Below are 21,497 nucleotides of genomic sequence, written 5' to 3'. Positions count from 1 at the left end.
TTTGAGCCTTCAGTAACAGGTAACTTAACCTCTGAAGCCAGGCTTCCTGGCCCACACCTGTAATTCTAGATACTGGGGAGACTGAGGCAGGGGGATCCTAAGTTTGAGGCCAGCCTCAGTAACTAAGGGAGACCCTATCTCAAAATAAAAATTAAAAAGATTGTGGCTCAGTAGTAAAGTACCCATAGGTTCAATCCCCAGTAACAAAACAAAACTAAACTTATAACCTTTGGCTAATCTCAAATGTGAATTCTGAAACAGAATAGTTTTCAGATTTTTCTAAGAGTAGGAGGTTAATTAAAATTCTTAGATTGTTTCTGTCACTTTTTCTAATGGTCCAATACAAAAAGGCATATTTCTTTCCACAAGGATTAGTAGCTTTTCATAATTTATAAGAGTTCTCAAGCCAGGGTCTTAGGTCAGGGTTCAGCAAAGGGCCTGAGGCCAAATCTGATTCACCATCTTTCTTCTGTAAATGAACTTTTCCTGAAGATCACCCACACTTATTAATTTACATATTAACTACAGCTACTATCACAATACAAGGACAAAGTTAGTTGCAATGGCATAGACTGTATGACCTGCAAAGCATAAGATACTCACAATCTGACCCTTTTCAGAAAAAGTTTGAAATCTCTGTTCTAGTTCATTTCAACTACAGATTTAAGATGCAAACCTCTCTATAGGGAGATCTACTGCTTCAGTCTGCTTCCAGTGATAATTATATTTTGTTTACATACCCATACTCAACTTTCCCTCTCACTGTTCATTTCTGGTTCATCAACATTTAATATGTTTTTAGCCTTGCATGAGGGTGCAAACCTCTAATCCCAGCTGCACAAGAGGCTGAGAAAGGAAGATTAGAAGCTCAAAACCAGCCTGGGTGACTTAGTAAGATCTTGTCTCAAAATAAAAAAATAAAAAGTTTGAGAACATAGCTCAGTGATAAGAGTGGCCAAGGAAAAAAGAAAAAGAAATAAATATTTAACATTAAAAAAAAAAAAACAGCAACTAATACCAGGAGACAGAGAGGACAAGTTTCCCTAGAAAAATTCTAGGCTCCACTCATATGATCTTATGTTTGGGAAATAAAGAAATAGTATAGAAAAGTGTGTGTGTGTGTGTGTGTGTGTGTGTGTGTGTGTACACACATGCGTTTGTTTGTCTGTCCTAGATCAAAAAGGTACATAATCAAGTAAGGTTATATAATCTATCTAAACTTAGAACCCTATATTATGCAGAATGGGTAAACACAGAAGCTTTCCCATTACAATTCACTATTATTAAATGTTTTACTCAAGGTTTGTACTAACCAACACTATTGAGTTAAAAAAAAATTAAAACTAGAGGTATAAAATTTGGAAAGGAAATAAATTTATCACTAAATGTAAATGATATGACTATTCCTATTAATTTTTGAGAATCTGTAACAAATTATTTAAAAATACATAAATTAATAAAGCTTTCATCTATCAGTTTTCAAACATATAATAGTTAAGGAGATCTAGTAGAGATAAATAGACCATGTAAAAAGTAATACAGGAGAAAAATACCTGAAAGAAAGAAAAATCATAAAAAATATAAATTCCCTCAAAATTCATTAATAATTCATTAAGATTCCAATAAAAGTATGATCACAAACTTGCATTCAATGATAATTTTACATCCTTTCAAAATATTACACCTCTAATATTTTTTCTTATCCAACACTATTGGCGAGTACCTACCCCAAAAAGAATGTTTCAATTTTGGTTTTGTCATACATAGGGTAAAAACTATATAAAGCCAGACAAAGAAAATCTTCTGCGAAAGAATAAGTCCCTAGAGTTCAGAAGACAACAAATCACTTGGTAAAAAGAAACCTGATTCTAATTTCATATGGATAAATAAACAAACAATAATGAAGTTCATAGAGAAAAATTTAAACAAGGAAAAACACCCAAAAAATTTCTGAAACAGATGACATTAACTCATAAACTACTATAATTAAAACTATTTCTTTACTAACCTATAAATCAAACTAAACAGGCTGTCTGAAGACAGATACAAAAATATAAAAAAAAATCAGTATAATTATGAAAGAATAGTCTCATTGTGAGGAAAAATGGAGTATATAAGATGTATTATAATAAAGATAAATAAAAGTGGATTGACATATAATTTCACATCAAATAAATTCTAAATGAATGAAAGGTAGAAACGTAAAAAGTGAATTAATGAACTACTTAAAAGCATCCACAGAGAACAATGTGGAAAACACCAAGGTACATGAACACACACACACACACACACACACACACAAATTAGTATCAAGAAAGAACTCCAAAAATCTACAAAGGGGTTCACTTGAGTTTTTGGTTTACTATCAACTTGTACACACAAAGGGTAAACTATACACATCCACACAAAAACTTCAGGAAGAGCTCAGAGGGCCATAAATCAGTAAAGCTACCACTAGCCTGAATAGAAATACCTCCCTGATTATATATTCAGAACTGACCCCAAAAGAGTAATGCTTGAATGACTGAATCTTAAAGTAACAATAACCAGAGCCAAATGTGGTGGTGCATGTTTATCATTCCAACTATTTGGGAGGCTGAGGCAGGAGGATCACAAGTTCATTGTGAGGAAAAATGGAGTATATAAGATATAAGTATATAAGATCACAAGTTCAAGGCCAGCCTCAAAAATAAAACAGGCTGGGGATATAGGCTCAGTGGTTGAGTATCCCTGAGTTCAATCCCCAGTGCCAAATTAAAAAAATAAATAACAATGCAGACATAACTGGATATGCAAAAAAAAATTGAACTTCTACTCATAACACATACAAAAAATAATTCAATATTGATTACCTACCTTAATATAAGAGCTAAAACTATAAAATTCTTAAAAGAAAACTCATGAGCAAATTTTTATGAGACTGAATTTAGCAATGGTTTCTCAGATATAATACAAAATCACAGCAAGAAAAAAAATGAAACTTATCAACATTAAAAACTTTCATGCATGAAAGGATATCATCAAGAACATAGAAAAACACTTTCCTAGCGCATGCCAGGCCCAAGTTGGATTCCCAACACTGCTCTCCCCGCGTTCCCCCCCCCCAAAAAAAAAAAAAACACCTGGGAAAGCTGAGGCAGAAAGTTCACAGGTTTAAAGCCAGCCTCAGCAATTTAGCACTGCCTTAAGCAACTTAGCAAGACCCTGTCTCAAAATAAAAAAAAATAAGGAGGGCTGGGGATGTGACTCTGGTTAAAAATCCCTGGGTTCAATCCCCAGTACCAAAAAATAATAATAATAAAAAAGAAAGAAAGAAACCCAATTCAAAAATGTACAAAGGAATTTAACAGCATTTCTCCAAAGGTGATATACTAATGGCCAATAAGCATGTGTAAAGATGTTCAATATCCTTAGTCATTAAGAAATACAAGCTGGGGAAGTGGCATATTCCCATGGGAGGAGGATCACTTAATCATTTGAGTTAAATAGCCTAGGCAAAAAAAAAGGTTGGAGGGGGGGCTGGGGTTGTGGCTCAGTGGTAAAGCGCTCGCCTAGCACCTGTGAGGCCCTGGATTCGATCCTCAGCACCACATAAAAAATAAATAAATAAAGGTATTGTGTCCCACTACAAAAAAAAATAATATTTTTTTAAAAAGGGGGGAGGACACAAATCAAAACCACAATGATATAACTATGATACAATTTCACACCCATTAGAATAACTATGTGGGATGGGGGAAGAAGGGGAGAGGAGGAAATAACATGTTGCCAGGGATGTGGAAAATCGGAACATTCATGTATTATTAGTAGGAATTTAAAACTGTAGATGCCAGTTTGACAGTCCTCAAAAAGTTAAACATAGAATTAATTACCATGTAACACAGCTATCCTAGGTGTGTGTGTGTATGTACACACACACACACACACACACACACACACATCTCCAAAGGAAGTGGAAAAAAGGTGCTCATTTTACACTCAGATTCACAGCAGCATGATTCACAATAGGCAAAAGACACAGTTCAAGTGTCCACCAACAGATGAGTGAACAAAATGTGGTTACATACATACAATGGAATATTATTCATTCTTAAAAAGGAATGAAATTCTGATACATGCTATAACATGGATGGGCCCTGTAGACATTTTAAGTTAAATAAACCAGACATGAAAGGACAGTAAGTAGTACGGTGGCTGCCAGGGGCTAGGGTGAGGGGGAATGGGAGTTGATATCTAACCAACACTAATGTTCCAGTGGGGAGGTAAAAAGGCTCTGGAGAAGAATGAGGGCAATGACTGCAAACACTGAAGATACTCAATGGGAACAGAACTAAATACACTTAACCATTGTTAACATAGTAAATGATATGTTATATATATTTTACCATACTAAAAAAAAAAGTGTCTTCGTATATCAGGGGCTTTGCCAGATAGATTATGCTAACAATGTGATTTATGGTGAACTCTCTGTTTCATTCTTCTGATATCCTGAGCCACATTGTATCAGTGTGATCTCTTTTGGAAGAGGGTAAATGGAGACTGAGTAACTAAAGTCAGTCATGTGGATGCACCAGGCCAACATAACTAAATCCCAATAAAAACCTGGATATCAAAAGGTAGATGAGTTACCCTGATTGGCAATACTTGGTATTAGTCACACGCCACTATGGAAAATTAAGCATAGTCAGCACAACTCCATTGGGAAAGAAACAGGATACTTGCATCTGGTTTCTCTTGGACTCCACCATATGTGGATTTTTCTTTTGCCAATTTTAATCTGTGTACTATCTCTGTAGTAAAAAGTATCTTAAGTATAACATCTTTTCTGAGTTCTTTTCATCAAACCTGAGAGTGGTCTCAGTGATCCCTGTCAGAAAAGCATACACCATGTAAATATTAACCTTGAGAAAGCTGTATTGGCCTTAAAATAAAAACAAGAAACACCTTAAAAAAATAATAATTACCAGATATAAAGGGGTACATACACAATGATAAAGTCAATAAATTAAAAAAAATCTAATCCCAAGTATGTATGCCAAATAATGGAGAATCAAAATATATAAAATAATCAACAAAACTAAAAGGAAAAAGAAAAAAAAAACAGACAAGTCCATAATTAAAGTTGGAAATTTCAACATGGCTCTTAGGAACTAATAGAAATAGCAAAAAGGGGTTTGCTAAATGCTAACAAGTTTAGATATGAAATTACCTCTTAAGGCAAACACCTATGTTATCCCAGCGGCTGACCAGGCTGAAACAGGAGGATTGAGAGTTCAAAGCCAGCCTCAGCAACTTAGCTGAGAGGCTGGGAATGTGGCTCAGTGGTCGAGTGCTCCTGAGTTCAATCCACAGTACCAAAAAAAAAAAAAAAAAGAAAAAGAAAAGAAAAAAAATTCCCTTTCTTTAACTACCAGCCTGGATTAGTTAATCTTATAAAGAACACATGCAAAAGTCCTAAATAATCATCTTAACATATCAACAGCATACGTGAAAGGAAAAGTGATAGGAGATGAAATCACAAAATTAAGCAGATCACAGCACATGAGACCTTGTACCTTGGAAAGAAGTCTAAATGTAATTCTAAATATGATGGGGGAGTTTGAGAAAAGAATACTATTTGATTTACATTTTTAAAAACTTTTCTCTGCCTCTGTATAAACAACATAAGGACAATTGAGTGACAAGCAGGAAGCTATGGCAGTGACATAAGAAATGGCCAAGACCACAGTGACAGAAACCAGACTCACACAGATCTATATGAATTGTGTTGAGATGCCTTATTTTCTTTTTTGACTCCCAGGACTTCTTGTCCTCCTCCTTACAACATAACTTTTAATCTGCTTCCTTAACAGTATCTCCCTTATCTTCCCAACCTTTTCATGTTGGAAATGTCCTAAGGCTCAGTCACCCAACCTCCTTTTTTTTTTTTTCCAGCTATTCTCAATTTCTTGGTGGTTACATCTAGATACTTGTCTTTATTATACTTGACTATTTTCAAATTTTACATCTCCCATCTAGACCTCTCACCTTAACAACAAGACTCTTATATCCACTGAACTATGCAGCAAACATCTCCAACAAACCAAAATTGAGTTTCAAACCTTCCCAGTAAAACTTGTGCCTCTTAAAGTCTTCCCTATTTCAGGTAATAGCAACTCCATCATTGCAATTGCTCAGAGATGAACCTTAAGAAACATCCATGACTTCTTTTATTCATACCCCACACTTCAAGTATGTCAACAAACCTTCTTAGTTCTACCTTCAAATTAAATCTGGCAACCAGACACTTCTCACCATCTCCATTGCTATTACTCAGTCCAAGCTGATCATCTCTACTTGATTACTGCTTTCCTCCTCTCTGGGATTCTACCATTATTACTGCCTTCACCACTTGTCAACCTTAATCTACTTTCAACACAGCAGCCAAGTGACTCTATAAAATCTAAATTAGATCCTATCACCAATTGTTCAAAACCTTCCAATGGCTCTCAAGTCTTTTAAATGGCCTTTAAGACCTAATACCATCTGATCACAACCCCTTCATGCCAATGCTCCAGTCACTTACCTCTCGACTCATATCACTCTGCCCCATTTTACCTCATTCCAGCTATCAAAGGTCTTAACCTCCTTGCTGTTGCTCAATATGTCATACCTGTTCTGGCCTTAGCATCTTTGAATCTGTTATACTCTCTTGCCTAAAATTGTCTATACCCAAATGCATGGCTTGATCTTTCACCTACTTCAAGTCTTTACTCAAATCATCTCAGTGAAGTCTTCCCTTTCTGTGCTACTTAGTACTGCACTTCACCCCTCAGCCCTTCATTCCCTGAAGGACAGCTCTGCTTTGTTATTGTCCACAGCACCTTCCACCATCTTGCATGCTATATATTTTACTTATTTACTTCATTTATTGTCTGTCTCCCCCAATACAATGTAAATTCTAGGAAATTTTGTCTGTTTTATTACCTCCTCTAAATACACCTAAACCTTAGATGAAGAAGTCAATGTGTTCAGTATTGAATCGTTGAATGTTAAATAAAGTGTCTTCTGAAGTGCCAAATTTGTTAGGCTCAATTCAAAATCCCAAACTAGTCTAATTAAATATACCAACTTCTTTGTACTTAAATTATATGAATAACATTAAGCAATTAGGAGTGTTCTAGTTATGTTTTTCCTATTTCACTAATCCAAGATGTTTACTTAACAATTATAAAGATGCTCATCACTTCCAAAGAGTTAAAACTTCTTACTCTGGTTTCAGCTAAAAGTCTTGAGTTCACTCACATGCTAACTCACATGCATAACCAGTATGTCTCACAGTATTTACTAGAAGTATGAACAGGTAAAGAACTCTCCACATGTTAGTTTTTCATCTATAAAATGGCAGGGTAAGATGGACCAACGACCTGCCTGCCTCATCTATCCTTCACCTAATCTTAGGATCAATGTGAAATCAAAAATATATAAGAGAGCTGGGGTTGTGGCTCAGTGGTAGCATACTCATCTGGCATGTGTGAGGCACTGGGTTCCATCCTCAGCACCACATAGTAAATAAATAAATAAACAAACAAACAAATAAATAAATAAATGTATTGTGTGCATCTACAATTTAAAAAAATATTTTTAAAAAATATATGAGAAAGTGTTTTATAAGCCATAGATGATATGTGAGTATAAATTAAATGTTCACATTGTGCTCTGAGAAAAAACAAAATTGGAACAGAAAAAGTTCAGTGTTTAGGGCAGTATATCTCTCTATACCTCCCTACCACTAACACTAAACTAGTTTTAGAGCCAGACTTATACAAGTTACTCAACCTCTCTGAGTCATTGTTCCCACATTCATAAATGGAGATGATACCAACCCTGCAGCATCCTTTTGAGGATCAGAAGTTATATAGATATATGTGTAGTGTATCCATGCAATGCATTTAGTGAAAGACTTTTGTCATTTTCATCCTTTTCATATGGAAAAATTCCAAAAGAAAATTATACAAACTACAACATGGAGATAGGAAAGATGATATTTTGACTTGGAAACTGCATGTGAAAGAACAAGAAGGAAAGCAAGAAAGGACTAGCAGTAATCAAGCAATAACATCAACAGGCTTTTTTCGGAGAGCAACTACTCAATCTGCGAATACCACCGCAGGAGCGTGAGCTGTCGTCTACCCTCTCTTCCATTCACCATTGCAACCAATAAAAGCTGTTCTTACTGGTAAAAAATAAATAAATAAATAACATCAACAGTTTGCCTACTAAACTTCTTTCCTTCTTGCCTTCCTCCAGGATAAAATAATAGCATGAAAAATGAACACACAGAAAATCATATTTCATAACCTAGAAGAATCTACTTTACAACTAAATAAAGTCTTTTCAAAGAAGAATAGTTTTATTAGGCAATTTTCCAATTTCTCACACACCAAGAAATTTTGTTTTGACACCTAGAGTTAAAGGTACATGCTCCCCCACAAAATAATAAATTTGTGGTTTTCCAACTAAAGAATTCTGATATAATTTTATTAAATACTTAGAAACACAGCAGAGTAAAAGAAAAGTTTTAGTAAAACTAAAAAAAAAAAAGTAAAACTACACTAAGCTAAGTATCATATAAATACTTTGAAAATATCTTTTGAAATCTGATTTTGATATATCCTCAATTCAAAAACCTCATTGATTATAAGATGTACCATCAATATAAACACCATTTTTCGGGGGTGGGGGGAATCAAAGCTACACACTAAGTACACACTTTAAAACAGACCAATTTCAGAAACATTAAAATGTAATGTAATACATTTCTCTGGGATTTTAAAAATATTATATTTCTTAATCTATGGCGTATTATATTGGTTATGTTAAATCTGTGAATATTTAGTAAGGTGTACACTGGACTTGTATAGTTTTTCTACATGTATGTTCACTTTAACAAAAATGCTTGGCATAATAAGCCAGGCACAGTGCGTACAGCTATAATCCCGAGGATTTGACAGGTTCAAAAAAAGAGGATTCCAAATTCAACGTCAGCCTCAGCAACTCAGCAAGACCCTGTCTCAAAATTTTAAAAAAAATTTAAAAGGGTTTGGTTCAGGTATAGAGTGTCCCCAGGTTCAATCCCCAGTACTGAGTAGGAAAGAGGAGTCCCAACATAATGAACTGCTACTTCACTTACAGAGTACATACATACATAGCAATCAATCAGATGAACTAGAACTCTAAACATAAAAAGTTAAAAGATAAGGCTCCTAGAAAAAAAATAGGAGAGTAACTTCAGAACACTGAGGTAAGTAGAGATGTCATAAATAAAAACAAAAAAGCACTAACTGATAAATTGGACTTCTCTAAAATTAAGAACTAAACACCAAAACACCAAGATTCTGAAAATGTTACTTAAAAAGAAGATATTTAGGAAATATATACTGTATCTAATGAACAACTTATATAGCATATAAAAATTTACAAAATTATTTTTAAAATAAACAACCCAACACAAAAAGGCAAAAGATTAAATAGATACCCCACAAAAGCAAAAATCCAATAATCAATAAAGATGGGATCCCTAACATGAAAATTGCTCAACTTCACTAAGAAATACAATGGAAACTATGATGCAATACCACTTTACAACGTTCCACAATAACTAAAAAAAAAAAAAAAAAAAAAAAGGACTAGTTGACAATGTCAAGTGTTGGCAAGGTCCTAGAACTGGAGCTCTCCTCACTGCTGGTAAGACTGGAAATTCATAAAACCACATTGCAAAACACTAGCAGAATCTTAAAACTTGTCCTATGCATAAATGATGACCTATTTATATACTGCATTTACTTTAAAAAAACCACATATATGTTTACCCAAAAAAAAGTATAAAAACATTCACAGCAGAAAAAAATATATTTTTTAAAAAATATTCACCAACAGGAGAATGGATAAACTGTAACTTATTCACAAAACAAATACAGCAATGAGAATGAACAAACTACAATATAACATGGACCTCTCTCACAAATGTAATGTTGAGCAAATGAAACCAGAGTATGTACTATATACATGATTCCACTTATATAGATTTCAAAAACAAACAAAATTTTTCTACAAGGAAAAATATAAGGAATATTGGCGGCAGGTAGAGTTCCAGTAAAAATGTTTCATGACCTAGGTGCTGGCTATGTGAATGTGTTTATTTTGTGAAAACTCATCTAGTTGTACACTTTTCTAAATGTATATCATATATCATTAAAACTCTTATATTAGCTGGTGCTGTCACACATGCCTGCAATCCCAGCTACTTAGGAAGCTGAGGCAAGATAACTGAAAGTTTGAGGCCAGACTCTGCAACAAGAGACCCAATGTCAAAATAAAAAGGCTGAGGATATAACTAAGTGATAAAGTGCCTGGGGTTCAATCTCTAGTACCATCAATAAATAAATAAATAAACAAACAAACAGACAGACAAAAATAAATTGAAAATCTTACATTAAATGGATTCTGATCTGGTCATCAGGATGCCTAATCCTTTTCTACCATCTATACTATGCTCAGAGATTTGACTGACAGTGATCCTACATAACCCCTATTGCTCTTCAGGATTTAAAAATCAATAGCTCTGTGAATATGCTACCAATACCCACCATTTCCGAATTATCTATTATATGACAAGGATTTTTTTTTACATTCATATATTTAAACATTTACCAAATACCTATAGAACTGGGGTTATGGCTCAGGGTAGAGTATTCACCTAATACGTGTGAGGCCCTGGGTTCGATCCTCAGCACCACATAAAAATAAATAAATAAAATACAGATAATGGGGCTGGGGATGTGGCTCAAGTGGTAGTGCGCTCGCCTGGCATGCGTGTGGCCCGGGTTCGATCCTCAGCACCACATAACAACAAAGATGTTGTGTCCGCCGAAAACTAAAATAAATAAATAAATAAATACTAAAAATTCTCTCTAAAAAAAAAAACACAGATAATGTGTCCAACTACAAAAAAAAATATTTAAAATACATATCTATTATGTACTAAACATATACCAAGTATCCAGAGTTTTTAAAACATGGTCCTTGGCTTCAAGGGGAAGCAAGAAGGCATTAGGATAGATTTCCTGGAGGTACTAACACCTAAGACTTTTGTTTTGTTTGTATCTGGGAATTGAACCCAAAGATGCTCTACCATCTTCAGCTCTTTTCTCTTTTTATTTTAAGACAAGGTCTCACTACATTCCCCAGGCTGTCCTCAAACTTGGAATCCTCCTGCTTGGCCTTCCAAGTAGCAGAGATTATAGGCATGTACTACCAAGTCCAGTTAAGACCTGAGTCTTTAAAAGATGAATAGAAATTATCCTGGCAAAGTCTGTTTCAATAGTGAGGAAAATCTGAGTAACAAGCACAGTGATTAAAAAAAAAAAAAAAAAAACAAGGCATGATATATTTGCTAGATGTTGCTTGAGCATAGTAAAATCAAGAACTTGGATGGGATGGAAAAAGCTATCAAGAAAGAGGAAGATGTAAAGTCATGAAAGGACTTAGGCTTTATTCAAGAATAAGACAATATGGATCAGTGAAAAAATGATGAAAGGAATGATACGGTCAATAGATTATTCAAGCAGCAGTGTAGAGAATGGACTTAACAGGATAGATTGGCAGAAAGAAGTTTAGGTAAGAGGCAGGTGTAACTGTCCTGACAGATGATAAGGGCCTGAAATAATAAAATGAAAGCTACACCAAATCTGGAGAAAAGAGACTACAGATCCATAACACTACAGGTCACACTCTTAGAACCATTAACCTACAACAGAAGTCAGCAAATTTTTTCTCTAAAGAAACATATAGTAAATATTTCAAACTTCTGTTCCATACATGGTTTCTATTGCATATCTTGTTTTTGTTTGTTCTTTTTGGGAGGGCAGGGTACCAGGAATTGAACTCAGGGGCATTAGACCACTGACCACATTCCCATCCCTATTTGTATTTTACTTGGAGACAAGGTCTCACTGAGTTGCACAGTGCCTCCAGTTGCTGATGCTGGCTTTAAACTCCTCCTGTCTCAGCCTCCGGAGCTGCTGGGATAACAGGAATGCACCCAGCTTTGTTTATACTTTAACCCTTTAAAAATTAAACTTAGGGCTGGGGCTGGGGCTCAGTGGCAGAGCAAATGAAATGTGTGAGGCACTGGGTTAGATCCTTAGCACTACATACAAAAATTAAATAAAGGCACATTGTCCATCTACAACTACAAAAAAAAAAATTTTTTTTTTAAATTAAACTTAGCTAGTGAGACATGGGGGGAAATGGGAGATGTAGGCCACAGTTAAGTTTGCTGATCCTTGCTGCACACTAGCAAAGAAATGAGGATTAATCTTCCTATGAGATTAATTTTCTTCCTATGAGATTAATCATATTAGTTCTTTACTCTAAAATCTCCATTGGTCCTCACTGAAGTCCAATCCCTACAATGTTTAGCACTCATAGGCTATACTCCAGCTCTAACCTCCTATTCCAGGCTCATGAATTATACCCAGGAGAACCTTCCACTCTTTATTAAATTGAACTAATTACATTTAACTGCCTCTGTATCTTGGTGGTGTTTCCCAACCCAATGTTCTTTCCTCCTGCTCCAAACTTGCCCATATACAAAGAACGATTCAAACTGTAACCTTAAAGTCACTCCACTCTCCTCAAAACTCCTAAAAAGCAACATCTAAGCTTCTCTGATATTTAACTGCTGCTTGAACTATTACTTCCTATGTATAACTATAAATTCCTTGAGGACAGACAACAATTTACACTACTCTATCAATGGATCTAGCATAAAACAAGGTATAAGTAAGATGAAGATATATGGGTGTGTGATATATATATACACACACTTATTCACTTAAATAGCTAGATAACTGAAACAATGTGATCTAACCGTTATTTCTGTTAGTAATTGAATGTTTTAATTCTATAAACATAACCTGAATGCTGCAAGAACCACAGAATGATGATTAACAAATGCATCTCTCTTATTCTTCACATGTCTTTAGGACTAGTTTCCTAAAGAAATAACAACACACTCAGGTGCAGTGGTGCCGGCCTGTAATCCCAGCAACTCAAGAGGATCACCAATTCAGGGCTGCTCCAGTCAACTTAGTGAGATCTTGTCTCAACATAAATAAAAGGGGCTGAGGATACAGCTCAGTACTGGAGTACCCCTGGATTCAATCCCTTAAAAAAAAAAAAAAAAAAAGAAGAAGAAGAAGAAGCTATAAAAAGAAAAAGAAACAATAACACAATACATATAAAAGTTTTTCAATAGTCAATGATATTGATATAGGTACAAAGGCACAAAATTAAAGACACAAGTTATTAGACCAATTCTAAGTTTACTTACCTATAATTTTACTTCATTTATTTTTAAAATCCAAATTGACCTTTACAATTAATTTGCTTTAAATGCACCCTCAATTATAAATTTATCACATTTATAAAGTCTCACACATATAGTTTGAATTTAGCAATAAGATTCTATGACAGTTCACATTACCAAAGTGGCATTACTACATTTACTTAGAATTTAGGGAAATAAGAATATAATTCTCTATGTGAAAAGTTTTAAGAAAATAGTCCATTTTAGTTCACTGTTGATAAATAACTATCATCACATAATTTAGCTTGATTAAAGAATTCATCTTATATTGTGAAAATACAGTGAAACTATCTTTCTAAATACAAAGTGTGAGCTGTGTCCAATTTTACTACCCAAAGAATGTTCAAGAATCTATAAAAATTCCTCCAGAATACTTACCCACATTCCAATACAAAACAACAAAAAGAGTTTAAAACACTCTTAGAAAGGCATAGAAAATCACAACAGTTATACCAAAAGATGGCCAAGAAAGTGGAAACTAGAACCAAGTTTGTTGGCCCACCTCTACAATTTCAGAGGCTTGGTTCTGCCAGAGGATGGCAAGTTTGAGGCCAGCCTAAGCAACTTAGCAAGGCCCTGAGCAATGCAGTGAGCCCCTATCTTAAAAATAAAAATAAAAAAAAAAAGAGCTGGGGATGTAGTTTGGGATAAAGTGTCTCTGGGTTCAATTCATAGTACCAAAAAAAAAGTGAAAGCTGAGACTTTTTTGAACTCTTTTTAACTCTTCAAAACACATTGAAGGAAAGCTTATTTACAACTCTGAAAGGCTATTTTTCATCAATAATATTAAAAATTCATTGTAGAGGACATAACCAGAAACCAGGGCCTCCCTTTTTTCAGTTCCTAGCTTAGTCTTGGACACATTGCTGAACTTCTCTACATGTTTCCCTATTTACTGAACAAGAATTTAAATGACATTCTCAGGTTGTGAGAGCTGTTTAAAGGTTGATGAAGTACTTCAGAAACATAAAGGAAAGCCACTGTAACCATAAAATGTCATACCTGCTTAATGCAAAAACTATAGCTACCTGTTAGCAGTGGGTTCCAAATCCAATCATGACAATTCTTGCCTGTCTTAACAGAGCAAATCTTCAGTGAGTCAGAATGGTGTATGTATTTAATGAACTAGTTTAACAACCTCACAGAAAAGAATTTCTTTCCAAATCTTTGTTTCCTCAAAACCTGTGTCACTATCCAGCCAAGTTATTGGTAAAAAGGAACATGATCCAACTCATGTCAGAAGTTAGGTCTAGTTATTGATAAACCAATACCAAATGACAAAAGACTATCAGACATCACAGGGAAACTTTCTTTGTTAACATACCAGAAATGTGACCCCTGAAAATAATCCCAGAAAGCAATGGTTCTAACAAGAGCTTTATTAAAGGCAGAGTCCCTACCCTTTCTTACATAAAGAACTCGAAAAGGTTTTGAGACAGGAGAGACAAGAAGAAGGAATTTACTCAAAACCTAAACTAATTCTTTTAGGTAGTTCCCGCACCTGCCTAGAGCGACTAGAGACTGTGGAGAGGCTGCTCAGGAAAAGTGCTGATGCCATCTCCAGCTGTCCCTGCATGACAGTAACAATGCAAACACTGACAAAAGAGCTGGGAGGCCACTCAAAGCCCCTGCTTGGCAGTACTTCCTTCCACCCGAGTCCCGACCTACAAAGCGACAAATCCCTGAAAGGCCATCCTCTGACAGGTCTCCCACGCGGAGACCTTCTGTCTAGTCTGGAGCGTGAAAAAGTACCAGCCTTCACTCCCTCCAAGAGCGAGGCACCCTAAAGGTGAGGGGAAATGCTGCCAGTCTTTCTTAAGTGCCAGAGGAAAACGGCCAGGGGACTTCCTCTCGGGCTCAGGGTGAGGAGGCTCCAGCGCGGGCGCACCGAACTCCCTCGCGCGAGGGCGCCCCGCGGACCCGGGCGGGGAGGGCAGGCCGGACGAGGCAGGCGGTCCGCGCTCTCGCTCCAGGCGCCCGGGGCGCGGGGCTCGGCGCCCGCACCCCATCCCTCCCGGTGGCAGCGGCCAGCGCCCGCGGGCGGGAGGAGGCGACTAGTGGACGGGTCCGGAGCACGGCGAGCCTGCTCCTGCCTCGAGCCGGGTCCCGGGGCGGCAACTCTCCTCTAGCCCCAACTCCGGGGAGCGAGAGGCCGCCGGCCGGACCGCTGCCGCCCGGTGGGGGAGGCGCGAGGCCCGCCTGCCCGCTCCCTCCCCACGCGGTCCGCGCCGGGCGGCCCGTCCGCGCCCTGGTCCCCGCCCGCCGCCGCCGCGGGCCGGGCTGCCGACCTCGGGCGGCCGGGCGCGGGGCCAGGCGGCGGCGGCGGCGGCGGGCGGGCGGCCTGGGGCCCTACCTGAGGCTGTGTACCAGCTCCCGGCGTGACTGGCTTCCCGGCAGACCACTCGGTTGGACATCTTGGAGCCTGTGCCGCCTATGGTGCACGAGGATGAATGAGGAGGCGGCGGCGGCGGCAGGAGCGGCTCCGCGAGGGGACGAGACAGCGCGGGCCCAGCCCAGGAGGAGGCGGCAGCGGGGAGGGGATCGGCCCGGCCCAGGAGGAGGAGGAAGAGGAGGCGGCGGCGGTCCAGGAGGAGGAGATGGCAGCCGGGTTGGTGGCGGCCACAGCAACAATCACCACAAACTCGGGCGACCGCCGGAAGATGGGGCCCACGGCGGCTTCACCGAAGCCCGGAAAGCCCTGGCCCGGCCCCAGAGTCGCCGCTGCTCCCCAGCCGGGGCTGGTTCCGCTGAGCCGCCCCCACGGCCCCCTCCCCTCCCGGTTGGCCTCCCCGAGCCACCGCCGGTGACCCCACCCCCGTGACTCCGCGCCCGCCCCCTCCCCCCACCCCCCGCGGGGCTCCCCGCACCCACCCCCACCCCCGGCTGGGCCCTCCTGCCCGTCCGCCCGCCCGCTGGCCCCGCCCCGCTCCTCCTCCCGCCGCGCGGCGAGGTTAACGGCGGAAACCGGACAGGCCGGACGGCATGGGGTCCGGTGGCCGGGCGAGGCGGCAGCGGCGGCTGCAGCTCCGCGCACACAAAGCCCAGGGCCGGGGCCTGAACCGGGGAAGGCAGACCCGGAGGAGCCAACGCTTCCTTACTCGCCACTCTAACGGGTCCGGCCCACTGAGCATGCCCAGCACCGCTGCCAGGCCCGCGAGGAATCTCAACGTGCACGCTCCGCTCTCCGGGGTTTAGCGCCAGCAGAGGCTGGGGGCAGGGCGCAGCGAGCAGGACGCAGCCGCAAGGCAAGCCCCTTCCCCCAGCCAACTTCCTTAAGCCCAGAGACGGCAGAACGCGCAGAAGCGGCTTTCCACCCCAAAAGTCTGGCGGGTGTTCCCAACCATACCCAGGCGTCCTTAGTGGACTCGAACTCTCAAGGTTTCACCCAGGGATGAAAGTGGGTGGCCATGCCGCGAAGTTCACGTGTAGAAGCAGGCACATGGTAAAGTGTGCCTGCAAATAAAGTTTCTGCTTCCCAGGGTCACCCTTGCCACTAGACGCTGTAAAAGTTGATCTTGTTTCATGTTACCTTGATGTAGCTTCGTGTCTAATCTCCCTAGCTAAAGTGTGAAGCAATAGACTCTGATATTCCCAACTGTAAAATGGGGATGGCACTCAAGGGGTGTACCTAGAATAAGAGTTACTTCATTTAAAGAGCCTGATAGGAAGCTCAGTAGTAAAACATCCTCAGTTCAATCCCCCCAGCCTCCCGTACAAAAAAATCCTGAAGGATGTAACGTATACATATAACAAACATTAGTTATGTCAGCGTTCACTTGCCATCTTATAAATCCCAGTATTCCATATATGTATCAGCACAGAATTACAAATTGGAACTCTAAGAAATTGCTATTGTTATTAAACATACCAGTTCAAAACCAGGAAGACAGTAAGAGAGATTTGCATATCTTCAAAAAAAGATTTGGGCCTAGAATCATAAAATTGTTATACCTTAGATTCACATTTAAACAGGCCTTTGGCAATGTCCAAAATAGAGGACTGGCTGCCTCCTATTCAAGTTTAGGTTTCTATAGTGCCATTAATAAGATTTTTTTTTTTTTTAATGGCACTATTCTGCCCTTCTCCTTCTCCCATCTTTTCAAACTTTAGGGCCCAAGGATTTTATAAGAGATCCCTGTCCTAAAACCTGGTCTAATAATGGTACACTTCTGAATTGCACAGGCTTTTCTACACAGCTATTAAGCTAAAATCTCCACTGAGTATTTGTCTTTATGCAAATTTTACCTTAATTTCACCACTAACCTGCTCAAATATTAAAATATTGTGCAGTCAAAAGATAAAATGGCATACTGAATTAAAACAAATAATTTTTCTTTTAAATGACATACTGGATAGCTAAAGCCACCTTAGGGACAATCAAAAAAGAAGATGAACTCTAATTCCATGGTGCTCTTTCCAGAGAACCAAAACTCAATGACAACTGATGAAAAGGTCAACTTTTCATTGTAAATTTCAAGAACAAGGAAACTTTTTTAAGTGCTATTGTGACAGCTCTTGTGGTGGTTTATTACTGATATTGTTTCTATGGTAAAATTGGAGAGGCTGGATACAATGAACAAAGAAAGTTTCATATTTCAAGCCCTTTGAATTAGAACAGGAGATTTGTATCCTGGCCCTGTCATTCATCATCTGTGTGATCATAGGCATCTAGTAATTCAACCTGCTTTTCAAGCCTTGGTTCTCTCATCTGTCAAATGCAAACAGCAGTAGAAATCTCACAGCTTGCTATGAGAATCTTATATATTAGGGTATGTGTAAACAGTTTTGTTCCTGTCATCATCCTTTCTGCCTAGGCACAACAATCTTAGTTCCAAACTACTAATCTAATTTAAAATTAAGCTTCCTCACTATTAAAATGCTCAATTGAACACTTTTATATTCAATTGAACACTTTTATATATATATATATATATATCTTTATGTCACTTATTTTTATGTGTGCTGAGAATCGAACCCAGGGTCTCGCACATGCAAGGCAAGTGCTCTACCGCTGAGCCACAGCCACGGCCCCTGAACACTTCTTTCTTCAAATGATTTTTCTAACTGATCAAATGCTGAACAAAGACCATAATGCCAAATAAAATGAAAGGTTAGGGGATCATCTATTACCTCTCGAATGCTCTCAACTACATCATTATTCCCCATCTACCTTATTCTGGCTACATTATTCAAGCAGACTCTTGAAAGAAATAAATTGAAACGATTCACGTATCCATCGCCCCTAAATTGATTCATATAATGGAAAATACTTTGTATTCCAAGAGAATCTTATTTGGCAATAGTGTACAATTCTCATGTTATTAACAATTTCCATTATATCCACCTGTAATTTGAGTTTGACATTCCATAAACACTTCATAGTAAGAGCAAAGGAGGAATCTTCATTAATAGTCCTTATGAGGCACAGGCTTCAAAAAATAAGAAGCAGTCACAGAACCAAACATTAATGCACTTCTGGAGCAGCATATCCAACATTCACTGCAGCAGTTTCTATAAACAAATAACTGGAATTAACCACAATGTCCATCAATCAGGCTTGTTCAAGGAGATACACATGAAAAGAATGTGGTGGAGGAATATACTGGTATGGAAAGACTCCAAAACATCGAAAAAATGAATTGCAAAATAGTATGTAAAGTATCCTACCATTTGTGTAAAAATAAATACATGTTCCTACACTTGATATACTGTGGAATACTTCTAGAAAAAAGCAACAAACTGGTAACAGTAATTGTAGCTATGCCGCAAGGATGGAACAAGGATTTAACCTTTTCAATGTATATATTTGTGTATCTTTTGAACAACTTTATGTCATATACACATACTACTTATACTAAAAAATACCTAATTTATTGAATTTTTAGGCTTGATTTTTATATGTACATGACAATAATTGACTTTAGACTTTATTTATTCATAGCTTTAGAAGCCTCATACCTCTGAAAGCCCTGTAGGTCAAAAAAACATTCTAGAACATTACCACAATATTCCAAACAAATCTGGGTTAAGAGTTTAGCATAGACTATTGTGATTTCAATTGAAACTGATACACTAACCTATAATCAGTCAACTTTGCCACTTTTAGCTATACAAACCAAATTTATTGACATTTATTAAACACTACATACCTTATACTAGGCTAAGTACTTCATCTAAGTCATTGATTATGATATGTAATACTGAGAGTCAAACTGAGTGCCTCACACATGCTAAGCAAGCGCTCTGCGACCAAGCCACAAGCCCAGACGCCTAGTACTTTATCTAATGATATCTCACATAAGATGTAAATTTGTTCATTTTCAATGTTTTAGAATGAAATTTTTATATGTAAAACTTTGTTTTCAAAATTGTTGTTGCTATTTGGAATTCCCAGAAATTAAATGACCGCAAAAAAGATGCAAGCTTTTTTAAAGACTGACAAGTTGTTTTTAAAGCAGGAAGATCACAAATTCAAAGCCAGCGTCATCAACTCAGTAAAACACTGTCTTAAACTTTTTTTAAAAAGGCTGGGAATGTAGTTCACTGATAAAGCATTCTTGGGTTCTATCCCCAATATGAGTAAAGTGAGATAATACAGAATTCCAAAGAATTTAACCCAAAGGAATTATAGAAATCAGAGTATGATCAAGTTAATAGACTAGCATTTTTAACTTTCAAAAAAAAAATGTGCACAATGTGTGTCACTTATGATTCCCTACTCTGACTCACATTTTCATCTACCAGCCATGTAAGAGGGCTTTTATTGTACACATATAGGGCTGACTGACTTTTCCCCTAAGAAAATATTTGGGAATACCTGGGAGATAATATAGTATTAAACTGAGTTTAAATCCCTATCCCAAATTTACTTCCTCTGTATTTTGCTAGCAGCTCACATGCTCCTTAGTACCTATGCTAGGGACAATGTAAAATTCTTCTACATTTAGTGCAAGTTAAACAAACCTGCTTCCTCATCTAAGAATGAAGTATTAAAATCTCTGGGTGTGATGGTGCACACCCATAATTCCAGTAACTCAAGAGGCTGAGGCAGGTAGAATCACAAGTTTGAAGCCAGTCAGGGCAACTTAGCTAATTCTTTCTCACCAAAAAAATAAATAAGGAGGGCTGGAGATATAGCTCACTGGTAGAACACCTCTAGGTTCAATCCTCAGCACCTCATGAAAAATGTTGAACCTACCTCTGGGCTAGGGTATACCTCAGTTGTAGAACCTGTGCTTAGCACACATGAGGACCTGGGGTCAATCCCCAGCAGACAAAAACAAATAAACCTGCTTCAATCCAGGCCAATGGCACACTCCTATAATCTCATCTGCTTGGAAGGCAGAGGCAGAAGAATCACACAAGTTTGAGGCCAGACTAGACAATTTAGCAAGACCGTGTCTCAAAATAAAATTTAAAAAAGGGTTAAGGATATAGCCCAGTAGTACAGCACCTCTGGATTCATTCCTTAGTAACCCCCCACACCCGAATTAAACCTACTTCAAACTTCAGGAGGTGATAAATGTTTAAAGCCTTGATATAGTTTCACTAGTGTATATGTATTCTGAAACACATCAAACTGTATCCAATAAATATGTAAAGCTTTTTACAAATCAATAATGCCACAATAAAATATTTTAACAAAATGGGTACAATTTTTTTCTAAATATCTACCTCATAGGTTGAAGATTCTTTTTTCTCCCCTTTCTTGAAGATAATTCAATAGAGCACTAGAAGTATTGAAACAGTAGGAATAGTAGTATATAACCTGCACTTCCAAAACTAAAATAATACCTTCTGAGTGGTCCCTAACCAGAGGTATGTATCAGACCACCTTAAAGAGTTTTCATCAATGGGGCTGTGGTTGTGGCTCAGTGGTAGAGTGCTTGCCTAGCATGTGTTAGACACTAGGTTCAATCCTCAGCACCACATAAAAATAAATAAGTAAAAAAAGGTATTAAAAAAAAAGTTTTCAACAAGTATATTCTATCCCAACTGAATCATGCTCTCAAGGCACATATATTTATAGATCATATAAATACATAAATAACCTATAAACCTATATTTACAAGTTTATAAATATATA

The 21,497-nt window shown here is 38.1% G+C and overlaps 1 protein-coding gene across 4 annotated transcripts in view; it reads right to left on the bottom strand.

Annotated features, from left to right (window-relative positions):
- Positions 1-16,645, bottom strand: part of Memo1 (mediator of cell motility 1) — a 110,572-nt gene extending 93,927 nt beyond the window's left edge. Inside the window, exons 1-2 of one of the 4 annotated variants that reach the window (XR_013429108.1) lie at positions 16,510-16,645; positions 15,765-15,842 (exon numbers count right to left, since the gene is read on the bottom strand). Coding sequence is in view for 2 of the 4 variants with exons in the window: in XM_078029430.1 (XP_077885556.1) it covers positions 15,765-15,842; positions 16,510-16,542 (111 nt within the window). In the remaining 2 variants the exon portion in view is untranslated. The remainder of the gene's footprint in view (positions 1-15,764; positions 15,843-16,509) is intronic. The other 3 variants (XR_013429109.1, XM_078029430.1, XM_078029431.1) reach the window with 3 other exon arrangements.
- Between the last annotated feature and the right edge of the window lie 4,852 nt (positions 16,646-21,497).

This window comes from Ictidomys tridecemlineatus, chromosome 12 (assembly GCF_052094955.1).
Source record: "Ictidomys tridecemlineatus isolate mIctTri1 chromosome 12, mIctTri1.hap1, whole genome shotgun sequence".
NCBI lineage: Eukaryota > Metazoa > Chordata > Mammalia > Rodentia > Sciuridae > Ictidomys > Ictidomys tridecemlineatus.
Note: the sequence above shows the minus strand (reverse complement) of the source record. Positions and strands in the feature narration are given on the sequence as shown.